This window comes from Apodemus sylvaticus, chromosome 2 (genome assembly GCF_947179515.1).
Source record: "Apodemus sylvaticus chromosome 2, mApoSyl1.1, whole genome shotgun sequence".
Taxonomy (NCBI): Eukaryota; Metazoa; Chordata; class Mammalia; order Rodentia; family Muridae; genus Apodemus; species Apodemus sylvaticus.
In genome coordinates, this window is record NC_067473.1 from 32412599 (window position 1) to 32429031 (window position 16433).

Here is a 16433-nt window from a genome sequence, read left to right on the forward strand (position 1 = left end):
CCCAAGTCTAAACTATTATCTTTTTGTCCCATACTATATTCTGTAATTTTAAGTGCTTTTATACATTTGTAGATATTTAGTATATACTTTTCAACCCCTATTCTCACAATTACATTCTGTCCACACTCTCTCAGAAGTGTGAACCAGGAAGTAGGTCCTTTCAGAGTATGGATGGTCAGGATTCCTATTGTTTAGTTCTAAATGAACACATATACATATACTTATACATATGCTTACATGTAGGCCTATGGGTTAAGTTTGTGGTATGCATGTGCTTTGTTTCTGAGGGTTTTTTTTACCCTGCATATGTCTAGAATAGGGTCATAGTAATTTCCTTGAAATCATGAAGTACAGAAGGAGAGCTTACCATGCCTGGGTTTGGATATAGTTCATTTATTTGAAATTTGATATTGAAAATAAAATAAAAGACTTAATTCTGAGTTGATGAATTTAAGGCTTAAAACAATCAATGGATATATACATCTTATGTAGCTTGTTAGGTATAAAGAGACTAGTGCCCAGATTGAGCTGATCCTTAGACTTCTGTTTGTTTCTCCAGTTCTTCACTGCTACTAATTTATATAGCATTTAATCTAGTATTTGCCTTGTATGCCCAAGAAATGGTCTGACCTCCAAAGCATCTGTAAGTTTAATTGATGATACAGGAGATGAACATACAAAATTACTTTTATGATTATATCCATGTTCATGAATTGACTCTCAAACTCTGATGGGAAGTAGCTCTTCTTAATTTGGCAAAAGTCAATTGGATATAGTGTAGTCTCATCTTGCTACAGATATTAAATATTTGTCTTTTCTTTGTAAAGAGCATTAGTAATATCTTCTTTCTTGGGTATTTCTATGTTTGAATTACCTGACAGTTGATGGCTAGCGAGAAATTCTTAATTCAAACAAGTACATGCATATGGGCCTTTAAAAAGGAAGTAGCCTAAGGTTGTCAAAAGATAATGAGCTTTGGAGATAGACCTTGTTTTCAGATCAATGCCTGCTATGTTGAAACCCATAGAGATGGTGGAAATATGTGTCTTTGACCTTTATGTTCAAATTAAGGACCAATAAACAGTAACATCTAAATTAAATGAAATGTTAGGGGGTTTTTTTTCCTTCTTTTTAAAGTAAGTGTATTTTGTAACTAAAATCATAGACTTTTATTGTATGTAGCATATGTTGATATACGTATATACTGTGGAGTGATTATGTCCGTTCTCATAACTTTTTTGGATAACAACAACACTTACAATTTAGTATCCTAATTTTTCAAATGCATCCAACATCATTTAGCAAACAACAGAGACACTTTTTTTTTTTTTTTAAGATTTATTTATTGTTATATCTAAGTACACTGTGGCTGTCTTCAGACACACCAGAAGAGGGCATCAGATCTCATTATGGATGGTTGTGAGCCACCATGTGGTTTCTGGGATTTGAACTCGGGATCTTTGGAAGAGCAGTTTAACCACTGAGCCATCTCTCCAACCTGAGACACATTTTAAGAAATATCCTTATGCAGTTTCATCATTGCATAAGTATGTAGAGTGACTGCAAACCTAGATGATATTAGCCAATTGCTGGCCCATAATATCTTGGTGAAGAGATATTTGAGGCTCAGGTTGAGAAAACCGCATGCTGTTTTACAGTAGATATTTTTCATTTTCTTTTTTAGTGTGGAAGTGCATGCTCTGATGATAAGGCATTGTATTTTAAGTATGTAAGATATTATCTATTATCAATTATTACATATGGAACATAATTTCATCTACTGTATGTTTTTACAGCTGTGGACAAAGTGGTATTTGTTTTCAGCAACCTCATTGTAAATATGAAATGTATTATGTGATCATGTTAAAAGCACTGTAATTAGGCAAAAGGAGTGTTTTTAATTCCATTAATAATTTTATGGAATCCCTGTTGTATGATTCCTTATACATTTTTGAAATGTCATTATGTAACACATGACTATATGCATTATGTTATTAACCTTGGTCATTTTGAAACTTTATTTCATGAAGTTCTTTTTCTTTATTGAGATTTGATGCCCTTTGAGACCAACCTGGGTTACATAGTGGTAACTTTTCTAAAACAAACAAAAAAACAAAACAAAGCAAAAAACATAGCTCATTAAATTGACTACTATATGATTCACACGTTTATATCCTTTTCTGTAAACTTAATATTTAATTGACCTAATCACATATTTACTGTGGGTATTAAAAGATAAGTCCACTGGTGATTAAGGTTGCTTCTAGTTTATCAGCTTAATCTTTTTCTCATAGTAAAAAGAAGTAAAAAAAAAAATCTGTAAAATTTTGTTATTTTTTTATTAGGCATGGATGGATAGTGCTTTTTTTAACAACTGTTTTATTTTTTTTATTTGATATATTTTTATTTACATTTCAAATGATTTCCCATTTTCTAGACCCCCACTCCCCGAAAGTCCCATCAGCCCCCTTCCCTCCCTCTGTTTTCCCACCCAACCCTTCCCACTTCCCTGTTCTGGTTTTGCCCTATACTGCTTCACTGAGTCTTTCCAGAACAAGGAGCCACTCCTCTGTTCTTCTTGTACCTCATTTGATTTGTGGATTATGTTTTGGGTATTCCAGTTTTCTAGGTTAATATCCACTTATTAGTGAGTGCATACCATGATTCATCTTTTGAGACTGGGTTACCTCACTTAGTATGATGTTCTCCAGCTCCATCCATTTGCCTAAGAATTTCATGAATTCATTGTTTCTAATGGCTGAATAGTACTCCATTGTGTAGATATACCACATTTTTTTGCATCCACTCTTCTATTGAGGGATACCTGGGTTCTTTCCAGCTTCTGGCTATTATAAATAGGGCTGCTATGAACATAGTGGAGCATGTATCCTTATTACATGGTGGGGAATCCTCTGGGTATATGCCCAGGAGTGGTATAGCAGGATCTTCTGGAAGTGAGGTGCCCAGTTTTCGGAGGAACCGCCAGACTGCTTTCCAGAGTGGTTGTACCAATTTGCAACCCCACCAGCAGTGGAGGAGTGTTCCTCTTTCTCCACATCCTCGCCAACACCTGCTGTCTCCTGAATTTTTAATCTTAGCCATTCTGACTGGTGTAAGGTGAAATATCAGGGTTGTTTCGATTTGCATCTTCAATCCTGTTCCATTGATCCGCCGCCTGTCACTGTACCAATACCATGCAGTTTTTAACACTATTGCTCTGTAGTATTGCTTGAGGTCAGGGATACTGAAACCCCCCGAATTTCTTTTATTGTTGAGAATAGTTTTAGCTATGCTGGGTTTTTTGTTATTCCAGATGAATTTGAGGATTGCTCTTTCTAACACTGTGAAGAATTGAGTTGGGATTTTGATGGGTATTGCGTTGAATCTGTATATTGCATTTGTCTCTTAAGCCTTGAACACAGCCTATCAGCTGGCATGAGCTACAGAGCAGTGACATAACAGGCCCCTAGCCCATATTTGGATGGATTACTCACACAGAGAAAACTGTCTCTACTGAATGAGGAAAAGATCAAAGTAAAGCCCACAGATGAACAGGACAGTAAACTATTAAGACTTTGTTTTTAAAACTTTGAATAAGATAGAAAAAAAAAGTTAATGTAAGTTACTAACAAAACTGGGCAGAAGGACTTCTATTTTATGTCTTTCATCTATTCCTTTTTGATATTGATTTTATTTCCACATTGAAAGTGTTGCGAGATTTTAATTAAAATAAACAACACCATGCTCCAAGAAGCTTTTAAAAAGTGTTTGAAATGATTATATACTGCCTATTGGTATACTGGATTATGAGATGGTAACTATTCAACAGTACACACAGATAGCTTAGAACTCTGAAGTATTTTCTTGCTCATACCCAAAGGATAAGGTTAGTAAGAAGCTAACACTTCTCCTTGTCACTCAGTAGCCTAGAGGGATGGAGCAGCAATAGAGCCTGGTCCTTTCCCTTGTTATAACAAATGTATATGAGCTTTTTAAAGCTCCACTCCAAAGTCAGAGTCTGCGAACAGTTATAATCATTCATAAGCCTGGGAAATTACAGAAATCACCTTTGATTATTGCTATAGACTGTTTTCATTGTGTCCACTTTACTCATACACACACACACACACACACACTCACACACACACACTTCACAGTTTCAAACACAGATTTAAAATATGATCTGAGAATGAACATTCTTTACACTTAGGGACAAAGGCTGAAAAACTGTTCCTAAAGCTTGAATATAGTAAGTAACCTTAATGCCCAAGTTAAAATATTTAGATTTATTTTTATTTTATGTGTATGAGTATTTGTCTACATATATGTCTATACTCTATGTTTGTGCCTGATGCAGACAGATGTCAGAAAATGCTTAGGTCCCCTGGAACTGGAGTTAACAGATGGTTGTGAGTCACACTATAAGAGCTAGGAACTCAACCTGAGCTCTCTGCAAGGACAAGGGCACTTAACTGTTGAGCCATCATTCTAGCCCCTAAGTTAAATTTAAAAGATTTTAATTTTTCATTAAAAGCACTATTTTCTGATGTAATATTGCTGTGAAACCATCAACTTTACAACATTGAATCTTACCTGAGTAAAAGGTTATTTGTTTTCAGTTATTTTTGTGTTTTAGAAAACAATATAAAACCTCTTTTATAAGATCACCTAAATATTGCTTAATATTTTGTTTTATGATCTGCTATTAAAATTAAGGTCTTTGACTACCTTCTCATTTGTACTGTATCTCAGTTGAATGTCCTTGTTTCTAATACATTTTCACATAATTTTCTTTGGCTTTTCAGATATGATCATACAAACAATAATTCTGTCTTCTTTTTCCCTATTTTATGTTGTAAGTCTTCTCTTATAATTGTGCATGTTAATACTGTCAATCATTCAGACTACTGACTATGCTAGCCAATACTGTTCTTGTCTCTAAGGTAAATGTATTCAATGGGCATTATTTTGCTGTGATGTAAGTATGCTTGCTGTGTATGTGTCCAGTATTTATATTCTTATTTTACTAATTTTGTTTATTTTCAAGAGGAATTGCTTGTATGATGGATTACTTATATAAAAAAATGACATTTTATTGTCATTTAAGATAGCATTTTATGATATGAATTTCCCTGAGAGACAAATTTCCACCTATGTCACTTCTCAGCTGTAGCGAATTTCAGTAGTAGACTATTGTTTGATTGCTCTAATGAACATTTTCGGAAAAATACTTTATTAGCAGAGATGTAAAATAAATATATAATAGCACATTAATTATTAATATTTATTAAATATTCAGAAGTTTATCATGAAGGTCTGAAGTTTTTTCTAAATGATGTAATACATAGGTTAGTGTTAGTTATACTTCCTTTGTGAAAAGGTCTTGCAAGATTTCCTTCCTTTTTGTTCTAGAATGGTATAAATACCATTTGAATTGTCACTTTAGTATGAAGGAATTTTAGTCTATGAAATTTATTAGCATAGTATGTTTTTAGATTGCAGTTCTGTAGGGAAAAAAAACATTTGTCATGTCACTATGTCCTTTGTTTATATGTGAAAGAAATTTCAATACATGTGTTCCGTGAACCAGATACTTGGAGGAAGGTCACTTGAGCCTAGGAATTTGAGAATAGCCTTGGTGATATGGTAAAAATTCTACCTCAAACAACCCCATTAAAACTTGTATCCTTTAAGGATGAAAAGTGGGTTGTTAAGTCTTAAAAGATGCCAGCGGTGGTGGCACATACCTTTAATCCCAGCTCTCGGGACTCAGGGAGTCAGAGGCTGGCGGATCTCTATGAGTTCAAGGTCAGCCTGGTCTCCTGAGTGTTTCAGGACAGCCAAGGATAAGTAGAAACCCTGTCTCAAATGAAACAAAAACAAAACCCAAACAAAAACAGAAAAACTCAAAAAGAAAACAAAATCATAAATGGAATTTTTGTATATGTGTGTTCTTTCTTTAGGTGATGTTTTTATTTCCTATTTTAAATTATTTTAATTGTAATTTTAAATGTTTCATGGTTAAAATTATGAAAATCAACATATTAAAAGATGCATTATGTAAGCTTTTTTTAATCTCATTAAGCTTTTGTAAAGGGAGGTTTATTATGATCTACCAATAGTCTTCTTTAGAAGTCTGTCTTTGAGAATATGTATTTATGAGTTGGCTGTAGCCATCATTTAGTAATCAGAGCTCTGAATTAAAATATATCCATTCTTTGAAATAGTATTAAAATGTCCAACCTCCTCTCCTTTTATCTGAGAATAGCTTGTTTAGGTAATCAAAGGAACAAGTGATATAGACCTTAATAATTAAAAATAGAGAACTTTCAATTTACAACTTAGATCAGAAATTTATTGTTTTTTAACCCTAAATCACAATTGATAGAACAATTTGGGTTTGCTGTACCCTTGCTTCAGGGGCTTTCTGTTGAAATTTTTTTTAAGAAAAAGAAGCACTTATTATTATTATTATTATTATTATTATTATTATTATTATTGGTATTTAACTTTTTGAGTGCTTTGCATGTTCTACATATTAATCAGTCATTAATACACATAGTGCTAACCATTTTGTCGGCTGTTTTTTTCAGTTACTCCCTTTGCTGTCTGGAAGCTTCTTCAGTTTATGTAATTCCATTTGTTAGTTCTGTTTGTGCATGTATGTGTGTGGGTATACATGTGTTTGTGGAAACGTGAAAGTGTGTGTGTAGGTGTATGTGTGGAGGTTATAGGTCAACATCAAGTGTTGTTCCTCAGGCTCTGTCTACCTTGTTTGTGGAGACAGCATTTCTTACTGGACTGGAATTTACCAGTTAGACTAGGCTACCTTACCAAGGAACTCCATGGAGTGATCTCTTCCTCCCCAGAACTAGGGTTACAAATGTGTCACCATGCCCAGTTTTTTTTACAGGGATTCTAGGGGTTAAACTCAGGTCATCATGCTTGTGTGACAAGCTCTTGACTAAACCATCTCTTTACCACCTCCCCTCCAAATTTGTCAATTCTTGGATTATTTCCTGTTCTATTAAAAGGTTTTGTCTGAAAATCTTTGCCTATCCCTATGCCTTAAACTATTTCCCATATATTTTTTTCTAATGGATGCAGAGTTTCACGTCTTAGATTAAGGACTTTAATCCATTTTTGATTGGCTTTTGACAGGGTGAGTAATAGGGTGTCAATTTTCTTCTGTGTGTGGCTATCCAGATTTTTGAGCACCATTTGTTGAAGTGGATTACCAAACAATCCAGTGAGTCAGTTAGTTGGGCAAATTAAATGATCGGACAGTTTTCAAAAGATGGAATACAAACAACTAATAAACATTTAAAAAGTGTTCAACATTTTTAGCCACCAGGACAAAATCAAATCAAATCAAATCAAAACATTTTTGATTTTTTTTAAACCCCAGTTAGAATTACTCTAAGAAAATGACATGCCAGTGGCAGTTTGAATGGGCGTGGCCACTGTAGAAATCAGAGTGGAGTTTCCTGAAAATACTAAAAGTAAAACTACCATATAATAATTATACCACTACTAGGAATGTACTCAAGAGTTAGTTATCTAAGAGAACAGACTAGAGAGACGCCTGCATGTCCTTATTATAGTACTGTTCTCCATAGCCAGGGTGGAATCGGCCTACATGTCTGTCAACAGATGAAGAGAGAAAATGTGCCCTGCGTATGTGTACTCAGCAGTGGACTTTTATTGAGCCATAAAGAAGAACAAAATTTGTGTGAAGGAAAGTGGATAGAACTTAAACTTATTCCATGAAATGTCAGACTTAGAGTGAAGATTATTGCATGTTTTCTCATATAGAAGGATATTGACAGGTGTATATATAATCATTTATATGTGTATGGCATAAAAGTGAAAGTAGATCTTGGAAATTTTTGGAATTCAGTATGATCAAAGTGCATCTTATACTTGAATGAAAATATACTTAAGAAATTCATGTTTTTTTTCTTAGTACAGTTAAGTATGTCCCTTAAACAATAAATAAAAATTTCTACCCAAACCAGGACCATGGCTACTTTGGTGTGGACTGACTGATCACCTCCAGATGTGCTTTGTAAGATTATAGTTTAGAATTTGATAAAGGAATAGTATGAGAAAAGATTATGCATCTCTAGATGGTAACACTTATTTTGTGTCAATGTTTTTTTTTTTTTTACATGAAAGGAACAATGAAAACCATTTGAAAAGTTTTTTGTGCTTCCAGAATTTACAGGATAACTCTTTTACCTACTACAGTGAAGGCTATGCAGAATAATCTATGTTATGCTTATCCAGAAATTAAGATGCTACTTTAAAAAAATATTTTATTTTCTGTATACAGGTGTTTTATATCTGGGCACTGTGAGTGTGCAGTACCTGCAGAGGCCAGAAGTGAGTGTAGTAGCATCCTCTGGAACCAAAGTTAAAGAAAGTTGTTAGCTTTCATGGTTGTTGGCCATTCTCTTGGTGCTGAGAACTGACCCAAGGTCCTCTACAAAAACAACACTCAGCTATCTATTACACTGCCCTATTGCAACTACCTTTGTAATAGACTATATTTCACTGTCATTAAGGTTAAGTACAGTGTATTAATGTCATTATTATTAGTGCTATCAGTTTCTTAATACAGTTATGAACAGTAAGTCTTGTCTGACAGGAAACGGCTTAGAGATGATAGATTACCTTGGAGCTTGAAATGGCGCTGAAATTCTATAAGTACTGTAAGGTTAGAACTGTAATTCAGACATGTATTGTTTGTCTTTGTAATTTTACAAATAAATGGTACTTTGAGTTACGAAAACTCCTTTGGCTGTTACTTACGTTTACCATTATCTAAGCATGGTTAGTTTTTATGAATTCAGTGGAGTTTATTGGAATGGTATGAAAAATATTTGGCAGTATCTAGTAGTTACTCATTGTCAGGGATAAGAGAATTTTAAAGCATTACATACTAAAATGTGGCAAGATACACGAGTGGTCAATGTGGCCAACATGGCAGATTTTAATTGGGTAATTTCTTTTATCAGTAGTCTTAGGTTTTTAGACTTACATTGTTTAGATGCATAAAAGGTTCCTTTTCTCTTCCTTGATAGTAGAGGCAATTTGAATAGAAAGAGGAACCTCCTAAAGTATAGTGGCCAAAGATCATTCTGTTATATACAAGAATAAAATTATTGAGGACTGTTTTTCCAAACTCTCTGTGGACTACTGTTTTACATGTTGTTAGTAAGTACACTTGTAAAATAAGTGTCCAGTGATCATGTAAGTAAAGAAAAGTTCAGCAGGCTTTTTAAAAAGTGTGTATGTATTTGAGTTTTTAGAATGCTAGATTATATTGTATATGGAGTAGAAAGATGGAATAAATGATTTCTCCCAAATTTATTTGGCCATGGAATGCTTTTATTAAACATTCTTAGTAATATCTAGAAGCAAAGATATAAATAGCACTTTTTCAAAAATTGTAGTTCAGATTGTAGACAAAATAATGGCAATTGAGCCTTGGGTCTCACTGATACCAAAGGACAGAACCTCTATGATTTTATCTTGTCCAATAGTAAGTTTTCTGCTTACAATTTTAAACATTTATGAAATATTCAACATTGAAGAAATTGGATTAACATTTATTTAGCTTTTCTTCTCTAGCATTATTCATTTCCATGACTAAGTTTTTTTTTCCTGTGACTGTACTTTTGGTTTATAAGTGTTGTGATCTTTTGTTTTTGTTTTTGGTGACAAAAGAGTACTGCTTAGAAGAAATATTAAGTGTTAAGTCATACAGAACCTCAAAATCTTGACAAAAATGGTCACAAAGGAAAAATTCTATAATAGATTGTTACAGATGATATTATTTGGAGGGCAAAATTATTTTCAGGTTGTCCTATCTAGGATTGAACATAGGAAATTTTGATAATTTTGACAAACATTATTAAATGTATTATTTCTTATTCTCTTTCTTGTCAGTTGAATAAAATGCTCTTTGAGTTGATGAAGTGGCTCCCTTTAATAGCGAACCCCTTGAGCTCTGCTCTTCCCTATCCAATTGGTATTCAATTGTCACTAGTTTGGTTTTAGACAATTGACACTTTTAAGAGGGAGTAATTTTAAAGATGCTCATAAGCATATGAACTGTATAAATAAACTGGATGATGGTTTCTTTATCTCATTATGCAGCTTCTCAAGTGTAAGCATTACAAAAAGCATTTTACTGCCACATGTATTTATTGTGGTAATCATTACCCATTGTCTGTCTCCCAGTTTTTACTTTTTCTAACTTACATTATACTAGATTTTTCTCAAGTGTTAAAGTGTGGTATTTTAACATTTGGATTTTTTTTAAAACTTAACTCCTAAATTTCTTATTTTATGACAACAGTGTTATACTTTAGTTAATATGTATTAATGCTTAAATAATTGAAAATTATATTTTAGTTTAAATAACTTTCATAGTAGCTTAATTTTTTCTAAAAGCTGCATTACTTTCATTTTTAAATCAATACATTTGATTTATATTTGTTTTTAATAATTTTCTGATAGGTTTTATATTAACTGTATTTTTAAAATAAAGTTGACTAATTCTTTTCCCCAAAGAGAATCCTGTCAATATTTTCTTCTCTTAGTAAAATTGACCCTCTAGCCTGATGTTTGTTATATAAGATAATCTATATTACAAATGGTTCTGAAAGTTCTTTTAACCTTCTGTCTGTTTTCAGTAGAATATTTCATACTTACTTTGCTCTCTATAAATTTCAGTATGTAAACTAGAAAGTGGTTATGCATGCCTTTAATCCCAGTACTTGGGAGGCAGAGGCAGGCAAATCTCTTGAGTTCTAGACTAGTCTGGTCTACAGAGTCAGTTGCAGATAGCCAGGGCTACACACAGAAGCCCTGACTCGAAAACTAAAACCATATCCAAACAAACAAAAAAAGCTCAGTATGCAAATCTTCACGATATGCTTAGAATTTGCTGTGTTATTAATGCTGATATGAAAGTATCAAATAGTTTTTTAATGTAGAGATGTCTCAGACATCTTGGATTAAATTAATCAAGTCTGATTAATTAACATTTAAAAGTTTTTACAAATGCTAAGGAAGTATTTTAGTTACACGAGATTAGGTAGTAGTGACATTTCCATTTCTTAACATTTTGATTTGTCTGGTTGGCTTTAAAGACACCTAGTTGTTGGGCAGAAGAGGGAGCAGAAAAACGATCACACCAGCGCTCTGCATCATGGGGAAGTGCTGATCAACTGAAAGAGGTAAGTCATTTTTTTATTTCATTCCAAGACTTGTTTAGAAGACATCCATTTATTGTAACCTATTTTTTCATACACAGAGTTGAATCTTACATTTTGTTTAAATGTGAATTTTTCTTGTTTGGAATTTTCATATTCTCAATAAATATTTAGGTTCCCCATCAACTATAGCATTTCTAGAATGAACTCTGATCTTGTATAATAATCTTTATATCACTGTTTTTAGTTACCTTTATTTCTCTCTTAGCTTGCTTTTTTAAAGTTACAGCAAGAAGAACCATATATCATAGCTTTATACAATATTTTTTTGTTTTCTGATAGCCTCTTTAAGTATTTGTAGCTTATTATGACTTTTTGGGACCCAGTAGCACAGTAGAAGCCAAATCTTTTAGAAATGATCCGTGATTTATTATGATCAACATAACTATATTTATATCATTTTTCCTATTTTATCTGTGTAAATCATTTTAATTCTTACCTATTTGTCCTTTCTAAGCTATAGAAACCTAGAGTTAACTATCTAGTTCAGAGATCTCCTAGTAAGCACTTCTTTCGAAGATGACTATCTCATCTTTGTCATATCTTCTCAGTGATGAGAACTCATCTTTTAAGAGAACTACTGTACTCATCTTAGTGGAGGTCGCTAAGTATGTTTTTATTTTCTTTCTAGTGCTGTGATAAAACACTGTGACCAGAAGCAACTTGAGGAACAAAGGGTTTATTTCAGTTTCCAGGTTATAGATTACAGGTTATAGATTTGGGAGAACCAAGGCAGGAACTAAAGCAGAGACCATGGAGAAGTGCTGTTAACTTGCTCGTTGTTACACATGGCTTCCTTAGTTACCTTTCTTATACAACCCAGGACCACCTCTCCAGGAGTGCCACTGCTCATAGTGTGTGGAACCCTCCCATATCAATCATTAATCTAGAAAATGCCCTGTTAGGTTGCCTACAGGGCATCTTTCACAATTGAGGTTCCTCTTCCCAGGTAATTGTAGCATGTGTTAAGCTGACAAAATTCTAACCTGCAGTTTTTATATTTTGAACTCAGAATGAAATCACTTAGTTTTGACTCCTAACACTTGGATCAGTGTTGTCTCCTTGAAATTTCTGCAAGTTCGGCAGTAAACCAGTTTTGCTGTATGATAAGCATAGGCATTCTCTCAGATTTTATTTATGTTTATGTGTGTATGTGCCTGCTTGTCTGTATATGAACCACATGCTTGTAGTGCTCATGATGACCAGAAAGGCCATGATTCTCCTGGAACTGGAGTTACTGTGAACCAAGCCTGGGTCTTCCACAACAGCAAGCACTGATAACGGCTGAGCCAGCTCTTCAACCTCAGCATTTCTCTTGAATGTTTTTCCTATGCAAAGTTTCATTCTTACCAGTATTAATTTTTTATATACTTTAAGTTGTCAGGTTTCTCATGTACTGTGATGTCTAAACCAAATGGTCTAATAGCATGATACTGTCTATGATTTCATTTTTAGCCACTTTTTTATGTTCTGAATGTAGAAAATCTGCAATTCTGGCCTACTTCTTACCCAAATAAATAGTGAATATAGATTTCTTTATAAGAAACAGAATAAAATGCTCAGTTTAATACATCTAGGCTGAAATAGACATCACCTGTAGGATATATATAAATAATGGGAAAATCAAATTTGCCATTTTGTCTCAGTTCAATATAGTTTCAGACATACTGTGGTTATCTCTCATGGCTGTGATATAGCTGAATGACTATTGTAACACATGATATATGCTGCTAAGAGGGAACACTGTAATTAGAAGAATTGATTGATCTCCCTGTAAAACAACCATAAAACCAAACAAAATTGTCAAAATAAATATTTTAGTACTCTAGATGTAATGAAAATAATTGAGCAATTTTATTTATGAAAACTTGGGGTTAGAATAGTATAAGTTGTGGTATTTTTGTTTGAAGTGAAATAATTGCAAAGGAAATTCAAGATGCCGATGGAAAACGCAGTTTAGATTGTAAAAGACTATAACTTAAAAGACAGTCTTGTGTATACACACACACACACTGGAGGGGGAGTGGACAAGAGTGGGAGAAAGGGAGACAGAGAGAGGGAGGAAGAAGAGAGAGAGAGGGAGATCATTAATTGCTTTGTCGAGGTTTTGTTCTTCTTTCAGTTTTATAGCGCATAATATTTCTGACATTCAGGAAGTTGCTTAGTGAAGTGGTTGAGTTCCTGACTGGTACATATTTGTAGTTAAACATTACTTGCACAGCATTGTGAAGTACTAAAAAGGGGTTAGAAATGGAAGGTCAAAGACTAGATTAACCATTTGTTTATTAGGTGTTTCATATGATTTCACTTTATTTTTAAGTGTTTTACCATCTGTAAAATGGATCTAATTAAGATATTAAGTGGATTTGCAAATGCTTTTGAAAAGTTAGTCTGATCTTGTTACTTTTCTCTGTTGTAGTATGCCAAAAGCAACTTAAAGGAAGGACAATTCTCATCTTTGAGGATACAGTGCACTGTGAGAGGGGAGTCAGGGCAGGGGCGTAGGTATGAACCATATCAGGGCACTGCCTCTGCTTCTTGCTTGTTCCCTGACTCACAATAAATTAGCTTTTTATACAACCTTAGTTCACTTACCTAGGAATGCTGCTGCCCACAGTAGGCTGGGCCTTCCCCTGTCAATCACCAGGCATGACAGTTCCTCATAGCCATGGCCACAGAAGAGTCTGATTTGGGTTACTCTTTAGTTGAGGTTCCCTCATTCCAAGAGACTCTAGGTTTTGCCAAGCTGGCAGTAAAACCTAATCCGCACAGTCTGCTACATTTGTTAATACTGTGTTGATAGTTATAAATACACTTCTGTGTTAAAACTTTGTTTATGGAAGTTCTCTTAAAGCAAGCTGTGTTTGAGATTTTTGTTATGTGAGTTGTCTCTGTCTATCCCTGGGTCATTTATGTGAGACTGTATTTTTTACAGATATATGGATGATGTATAGGAATCAATTTGCTTTTAGCTAGACTGTAGAAATGGTTCTAAGGATATACTTAATCTTTAAAAGCATTACAGCTTTTTTTTTTGCATTAAATCATGTTATATAATCCTTGTTTAGTATCAAAATTACTAATACCCTGAGCTTTAAAACCAATTTCATTGTCAGAAGAATTAGATTGTCTTTCATGATTATTTAGAAACAGCAAGTGATATAACACAACTCTTGCTAAATATTTTATTCTGGTTTGTTTACTTTTATAAAATTTATCTTTTTTTTTTATCTTGATTCTTCAGCCAATATAGTGTGGTGGTTGTCTTAGCTTTCTACTACTATACCAAAATATGTAAGATAATCGGGTTAAAAAGAAGAAAGGTTTATTTTGGTACATAGTTTCAAATTTTTCAGTCAGTAATCACCAGGATCTTTTTCTTTGTACTGTGGTGATGCAACTCATCATACTGAAGCATGTAATAGAGGAGGCTTTGTTAATTCATGGTGGCCAGGAAGTAAAGAAAAAGACAGGAAGGATTTGGGTAGCTGTATAATCCCAGCACACACCCAGTGACCTAATATTTTTCCATAAGGCTTGCTAATTTTTTTTATTGAATATAATCTTCATTTACATTTCAAATGGTAAAACCTTTCCCCGTTTTTCCCCTCCCTGAAAACCCCCAACCCCGCCTCCAAGTATATGCCCCTCCACCCAACCCACTCCCACCTTCCCCATCCTCCTATTTCCCTTTGTTGGGGCATCTATTGAGCCTTCATCTGACCAAGGACCACTCCTCCCACTGATGCCCGACAACAAGGCATTCCTCTGCCACATTTTTGGCTGGAACCATGTGTACCTTGGTTGATGATTTAGTCCCTGGGAGCCCTGGGGCGTCTGGGTGGCTGAAATCATTGTTCTTCCCATGGGACTGTAAACCCCTTCAGCTCCTCCAGACCACCCTCCAACTCCTCTATTGGGGACTCCAAGCCCAGACCAAGGGTTAGCTGCTAGCATCAGCTTCTGTATGTGTAAGGCTCTGGCAAGGCCCCTCCAGAGACAGCCATGGCATGCTCCTTTTGGTATACACTTCTTGTCATCCATAAAAGTGTCGGGGTTTGGTGACTGTTTATAGGATAAATCCCCAGGTAGGGCAGTTTCTGGGTGGCCTTTACTTCAGTCTTTGCTCTACACATTGTCTCTCTTATTGCTCCTGTGAATATTTTGTTCCCTTTCTCAGAGGAACCAAAGCACCTTCACTTAAGTCCTCCTTCTTCTTGAGCTTCCTGTGCTCTGTGAATTGTAACTTGTTTTTTTTTTGAGATTTTTGGGCTAGCATCCACTTATTTGTGAGTGCATACCATGTGCATTCTTTTGTGATTGGGTTGCCTCGCCCAGGAAGACACTTAAGAATTTCATGAATTCATTGTTTTTAATAGCTGAATAGTACTCCATTGTGTATATATACTACAGTTTCTTATCCATTCCTTTGTTGAAGGACATCTGGGTTCTTTACAGCTTTTGGCTATTTATTTTTTTGCTTTTTAATGTTTCCACAACCATCAAGTAGCACCGCAAGCTGAGAACCAGCTCTTCTAACAAACACATGAGCCTTTGGGAGGACATTCTAGATTGTAGCTATAGTATACTAAGAGAGCAGACTCCAGAATTCCATTTAATTCATATTTGAGTTTTAACATTTAATGTGAATGTATTAAGCTTTAAAAATCTTGCTATTCTATGTTCATTCCTCTTAAATGGGGGGTAATAATAGTACTTATGGTCTTTTGTTGAAAACCAAACACAACAATTAATGTCTAAAGTGGTGCAATAACTTCTATGGTGCTTTACTGCTCAATAAGCAGTTATTAACCTTTAATCATAATTTTTTATTTGTGGTTGATATAGTCATAAACAAACTAGCCTTCAAGTCACTCTGAACAATGGTTAGAAAGTATAACAGTCAGAATGTGCATCATTAGAACATTTTATCATAGCTAATCATAATGTTTAAAATTTTGTCATATACATTTGACAAGTGATAAATTCACAATATAAGGATGTCTATTTGTACAAAGAAAGTATGTTCTAGTACACCATTTGTTAAAATATCAATAACAAAAATAGGATATTGTAGCTATATACTTCTGAGGTCTTTTTTTCTGCTACTTCATTTCTGGAACCTATAGGTCCCAGTGCTCCTAATGT

At 34.2% G+C, this 16433-nt stretch overlaps 1 protein-coding gene across 3 annotated transcripts in view; it reads left to right on the plus strand.

Moving 5' to 3' along the window:
- Positions 1 to 16433, plus strand: part of Glcci1 (glucocorticoid induced 1) — a 75844-nt gene that overhangs the window by 30885 nt on the left and 28526 nt on the right. For all 3 annotated transcript variants that reach the window (XM_052173236.1, XM_052173237.1, XM_052173238.1), the window contains exon 3: positions 11163 to 11249. In XM_052173236.1, the coding sequence (XP_052029196.1) occupies positions 11163 to 11249 (87 nt within the window). The remainder of the gene's footprint in view (positions 1 to 11162; positions 11250 to 16433) is intronic.